Below are 6,424 nucleotides of genomic sequence, written 5' to 3' on the forward strand. Positions count from 1 at the left end.
CGCCCCGCAGGCCGCCTCACCGCCGCTCCCACCATGGCAGTCGCCACGTGGTGCATCCCCCTCGGGGTGGCGCACAGGTTACCCGCACCAGTGGGCAGCGAGGGGCCAGCTGCGATACGCTTGGGTCGCACCGATGCAACGCCATCCACAACCTGACCCTGTCACCACCAGACGCGGCTCAGCATTTGGCAGGGGATAGGGAGGGAGAGAGGGAAGGGGAGGGGGCTGCTTGGCTTCCCCGCGGAGAGTGGGGTTGCTGGACTCTGACGCGTACCACGCGCTGGGAGGCGTTCCTCCCCTCCCCCATGCCATCAGGGCGGAGAAGTCGCTGAAGCGAGAGACCGACAAACTACTCACGTGGAGCACCGAAAAGCAAAACTGCACGTTCGATCTCAAATCATTATTGCCGCCTTAGAGCAGCTGTGGAGGCTGCCGTTGTTGTTGTTGGCTGCTCCATTCCTGCGCACTCATCCAATGGGTACGGGCCGCGCATGCTACTCAGTGTTCATTGCAGCCGCCGCCGCAGCGGGGCCCAGCGGCACGCCGTACTCTACACGGGGGCCGTGCGTATCAACCGACTTGCTTGTCGACGCGGCGCGTACCCGGGCTAACACAAGGTAAAGGAAAAGAGGGCGTTACCGCGACAGCGCAGTGCGGTATGTATATGTGTGTGTGTGCGTGTGCATGTGTAGAAACGATGGTGCACCGCAGATATCCGAGCCACCACCAGACAAACGAGAGAGGGAAAAGGTTGTGGGCGCTTGGGGCATTGAGTGAAAGGTAGACGCGAGTGGGGACCGAGGAGACTCGATGAGGGGTACTCGACAATGCTCAGCTGTCGTGGTGCTTCTCTCAGATCCGTCACGCACGCACACTCGCACAATCGTACTGACCGCATTCCGCAGTGGAGCGGTGGCCATCAAACCTGACTTCAACATAAGGGCAGACGAAGATTTGCTGAGGGAAGCATTTGCTGTCTTGATTTTTCTCAGACATCTTGGTCCACTTTTCGCTTGGCTTGGCGCATGTCAAGACCGGCAACGACTAGACGCATATACGCCATTTCGTGTGCTTACACACACGCGCAGCGAAAATGCATAAGCTTTGCAGACGCGTGCTTGCTGCGTTGGCCACCTGAGGCACTCGCGTGCGCGTGCGTTTCCGACGACGACATCACGGAAGAGAGGACGTGGTGGAGAGGGGGGCTGAAGGCAGTTGCATCCCCTGCCCCCCTTCCCCACGTCCTCCGCTACGCTTTACATCATCATTGCTGCCGGTTCGTCGCATCATGCTCTGTGCACTCCCCAAAAGACAAACATGTCCGTTTTATTATTATTCCGTTAGTTCCGTCGGGTGGTGGTTAGACCTACGCATCCCCCATCAACGAACAACTATCGGTAATGAAAAAAAAAAACATATATACAGAGAGGGTGGGCGAGAGCGAGAGCGAGACAGGCAGACAGCCAGGCGGGCAAACACATACCCCCTACAAAAAAAGAAAAAGCGCCAAGAAAGAGGAGGAGCGAAACACTGGGCCAGAGAACGACGCAAGAGAGGAAGGAGGAAAACAAAAGAGTATGAATGGAAAACTTTAGAGAGAGGGGAAGGGAAGAGGGGGGGGGGTGCGCGCATGTGTGTGTGTGCGTGGGGAGATCTGCGCTTGCCCAGACGCGAGAGATCCCCGCCTAGGACAAGACACGAGTTCACGAAACAGGCTCCACTCCTCATCTTACCTCTCTTCTGCTGCTTCCCTTTAACCTTTTAACGAAGAGAGAGGCTATCGTCGTCAAGAGGCGCAAACAAGCGAAAACAAAGAAGAGAATCGCACTTTCATAGACACTTAACACACCGACGCACGCTCATAGCAAGTGCGTGGGTGGATCCGGAAGTGCTCGAAGGGGGGGGGTGAACGACGTCGGCGAGGACGCAGGGGAAAAGTCGAGGCTTGGTCGGAGGCTGAGGCTCGCACCGATTCGCTCACATTGTGAGGGTAGAAAAAGTGCCTTCATCGATCAATGCTTGACAGTTACTCAAAAGCAGCAACATGAAAAAGAGAAACAAGAGAGGGGGAAAAGAGAAGGCCCCAGTGGAGCCTAAATCAGGTACGCGCGCGCATGCGAATACGGATTCATAAAAAGCGAGCGTCTCTGTGTGTGTGTTCCTTTTCGCGCCACCTCCTCAACCTCCCTTCCTCCCCTACTACCCTTCCTGCTTCTATGCGCTGCTGCCCACAGCAAAGGGGGAAGGGGGATCGAAACAGAAAAAATGGAGAATATTTCTTCTGCAGCTGCATGAGTAAGAGTCGTCGAGAGAGTCAGTGCAGGTAGCGAGGGAGAGCGAGGAAGAAAGGAGGGGGTAAAGCATACCAATAAGGTGCACCGATGCTGTGCAGATGCAAGAGCGAAAAAAGTAACAACCCAAAGACGCAAATAGTTGCACATTCGCCGACACATCTTCAGCCGCAAGAGCCAGCAGCAACAGACAACAGCAATAATAGCCACAAAAAGCCTATGGAAGAACGGTGAACAAAAAGATGAAGAGCCTTTCGGAGTTTTGCGTCGTCTACAGTCGTGGTGGTGGGCATCGAGAAGGAAACGCATAGGAGGCGACGAGAAGATGCTCCCTGCCACTGCGAGTGTGTGCTGAGGAAAAGCTGAAGATAGAGAGACGAAGGCAAGCGGGTATATATCCAGCAGACGACACGATACTATTACCAAACAGCAACAAGGACAGCTTTGCAAGAGGGCCACAAACACACAAACAGTCGAAGAAAAGAGGAGCACGGCAAAATCAGAGGAACACCCCCTCTCAAAAAAGGACCGTTTCGAAGTTTCTGTAATATGGGCTCATGCCCCCTAACCCGCCACCTTTTTTTTTTTGCTTCTATGCCGTTCGCCTTGTGTATTTATGCTCCCGCTACGGGCCGTCTCTCTCTTCCATCGTTATCGCCTGAACAGACACTCTCCCCACCGCGCATGTCGGTACAGGGGGTGTACACTAGAGCATCACACGTCTGCTTCTCTGACGTCCTCGCGGCACTTCTCTAGCGGAGGTGGGGGTAGGGTTTCTCGTTTCTGCTTTCTCTTTTATCTCCAGTTCTTGACTTTCATCCCCACGACTTGCTTGCCTCTTATATTTGTTTCTGTTATTTTTTTTTTCCGCTTGCTGAGGCCGAAGAGTGAAAGGGGGGGAGGGGGATACTCGGAGCCATGCGTGTTTAACACGTATATGTGTGTGCATTCCTGCGTGCGAGCTTCTTTGTCTTCGTTTCTCTGTGTGAGAAGCGCATGCTACTTGGAGTGTAAAGATTGATCTCACCGAGAGTGAAATAAAAATAAGGCAAGCACCAACCACGACGAACAAAATGCAAGACAGAAAGGAGCGGCAGCTATCGGCAGTTTAGGAACTTTGCTGCATCTTCACTTGCTTACTTTCTTGCTGCTGCGCTAAAGATGAGCTCCGTTCCGCTTTCCCCATCCGCCACCCGCCTCTCCACCTCCCTTTTATTATATATATATATATTTTTTTTTTTTTTCAAGCCGTGCATGAGGAGGGGGTAAACGAAAAAGGGCGGCGGGAGGGAGAGTGAGATGAAGTGGGGTGGGGTGGGGAGATGTCAGAGGAGAGGAGAGAGCAACACAGAGACCGACAAAGTTCCCGTTTTTCGTCATACCTGCTATCCGCCTCTTCCTTCTCGTCGGACACCTCCCCCACTGCTGCCAATGCATATGATGCAGATACAGACGGTGCACACAGGCGCGCACCGCCTGCTCATGTGTGCCGCTTCAAGCGTCCCCCCTTCTCTCTGTGTGCTCTCCACACGAAGCTCTCACCGGTTTTGTATGAGCGTTTGTCTTGCGCGACGAAGACATGTTTAGCATGGGAAGAGGCAGCGAAGGGGAGGGCGGCTTCGTAAGGCAAAACCAAAACATCAGTAAAAAAGAAGGGGGAAACAGAAGACAACCAAAATAAAGCGAAAACATAAAAAAACAAGAAGAGAATCAACGGTTGATAACCCCTCAAAGTAGCCATAACACCAACAACTATAGAGAGGAGAGAGGAGCGGGCGGCTGATCTACGGAGCGCGAGAGTGAACGAGAGCAACAAAACAACAGTGGTCGTGGCAGCGATCTCACACCCTCCGTTCTCTCCTGTCCATCCCTCATCTTTTTTTTTTTGACCCGCTGACCTCGTTTTTGGGTTGTTTTCCAGGCGCTGACTCACTTCCGCCAGCATGCGACACACACACAAACACACAAGGAACGGGGAAGGAGATGCAGGCCTTTGGCGATGCTGATCACATCAGCCACTGCGCATGACATGCCTCTCCCCCTCCCCCTGATACGTTGTGTGTGTGCATGCGCCCCTGACTCCGTATTCCCACAGAGCGCGTTTACACCCCCGTGGACACGACTCCTCGACCAAATCCAGAGATGAACTGACATAGAAAGATTGAGGTAAAAGAGGGATATATATATATATATATATATATATATATATAGATATGGGTGCGCGAAGATGTGCGCGCGAGCGATCGTTCAACGCCTTGGAAGGAACACATGCGCATGTGCGTGTGTGTTCTTCCTTTTTTCTGTGCATCCGTGTGTGTGTGTGCTTGCGGGGACGAGGGATTTGAAAACACGTAGAAGGAAGAACAAGAAAAAAGACCAAAAAAAATGTTAACGAAAAAGAATCGTTGAAAAGCACAAAAACGAAAAGGAACGCACAGCTAAAATGAGCGCTTTTCGTCACACACACACACACACACACACACAGGCCGGCAGACACGCTTGAAGGCAGCGCGCACACACACATCTACAGTTTGGCGCTCTTACGTGGGGTGTAAAGAAGTGTCTCTCCCATCATGCAGCGTGCGATTGCGCAGCCGACGGAGATGGTGTCCTTCACGTGCGATTCTGTAGCGGCGAGGAGCGGGTTGCATTCAACCACGTCCAGAGCGACAAGACGACCGCACTCGGCGATACGCTCGCACAAGAACAACGCCTCTCGGAAAGAGAGGCCGCCACGCACGGGAGTGCCCGTCGCCGGCACGTAGAGGGGGTCGATCGTGTCGATGTCGTATGACACCATCACCGGCTCGGTGCCCTTCGGCGAGATGGCTTCGATCGCCATGGACACCACCTTGTCTATACCGTAGCGGTCCACATGATGCATGCTGAAGGCGGCGATGTTCAGGTCGTGCAGGATCTTCTTCTCCTCCTCGTCCACAGCACGTAGACCAATGTAGGCAATCTTGCTCGGCTTCAGCACCTGCGGTACCCACGAAAAGCACTCGGGAATGTTCTTGCGATCAAGCCCCAGCAGGATCGATAAGGGGCAGCCGTGCAAGTTACCGGAGACCGTACCAGACATAGTGTTGATGTCCGCGTGGGCGTCCACCCAAATCACGCCGGCATCCGGGTAAACGGTCAACACGCCGGCCACCGTGCCGAGGGCGATGGAGTGATCGCCGCCGATAGTGAGAGGAAAGCGGCCCTGCTCGGCCACCCTGCGCACACACTTGTAGATCTTCTCCGTGCACTCCGCCGTCAGCCTCGGGCGCTTGACGCGACCGATCCTGTCGCCATTATCGCTCGCCTTGCGAGCCTCAACAGCCTTGCCGTCGAACACCCTCTCGAGCCTTGTATTCCATCCAAGCTTCTCCATGTCCTGCTGCAGTCCCTGCTTGAGAAGGTAGTCAGGACCTAGCTCTACCCCACTGTGCGGTTGGCCGCCGGAGAAGGGGGCGAGCACAATGCTCATCTTCTTCTCCTTGTAGAACTTGTACTGCTGCACGTGCTCCATGATGAACGGGAGCGGGTGGTGGTTGCTGCGGATATTGGTTGGGTGGGTGCCCGTGAGACTGGATGAAAAACGCCAGGCTTGCACCCCCTCTTCTTTATTTTTGTATACAGCGGTTGCGTTTTACTGCTTCGTTTGAAAGGAAATATCGGTGGAATACAATGAATAACGTGAGGGAGCGAACCGAAAGAAGGGAGGGGAGAGGGAACTAACGTGTTTTTCTTGTCGTTTTTTTTTTATATTTCCCTTTTCACCTTGCCGTGTTGTTGCTTTAAGAGACAAATGTGATTCTATGCGAGGAGGAGAGGGCAGGATGACAACGTGGGGAGGCGCACACGCACACACACACACACACACATATATATATATGGAAAGCCATCGCATACAAGTGGAGCAGACGAGACGGGAGAGACGTTTTTGTTCAACATGTCGATCTTGCCATGGTGCACGAGCTCGACACCACGCTACCCGGTCCCGGCGCCGGGCCCCCATCGCGTGGTGCGAAGCAGCCGTGGGCACACACGCGTTGCAGCAACTGCGCCGAGCCGGCCACCTGAGCAGAGCCCCCCCCTCCCCCGCCTCCAACTCCACCAAATCACCCGCCCCGCAGGCCGCCTCACCG

The 6,424-nt window shown here is 54.1% G+C and overlaps 1 protein-coding gene across 1 annotated transcript; it reads right to left on the reverse strand.

Moving 5' to 3' along the window:
* Nucleotides 1-4,815: 4,815 nt before the first annotated feature.
* LDBPK_351490 (arginase) lies at nucleotides 4,816-5,805 on the reverse strand (the record flags this gene model as incomplete). Its single annotated transcript, XM_003864686.1, has 1 exon — nucleotides 4,816-5,805. The coding sequence occupies one exon, from the start codon at nucleotides 5,803-5,805 to the stop codon at nucleotides 4,816-4,818; it is 990 nt and encodes a 329-aa protein (XP_003864734.1).
* Between the last annotated feature and the right edge of the window lie 619 nt (nucleotides 5,806-6,424).

Source organism: Leishmania donovani, chromosome 35 (assembly GCF_000227135.1).
Source record: "Leishmania donovani BPK282A1 complete genome, chromosome 35".
NCBI classification, from domain to species: Eukaryota; Euglenozoa; class Kinetoplastea; order Trypanosomatida; family Trypanosomatidae; genus Leishmania; species Leishmania donovani.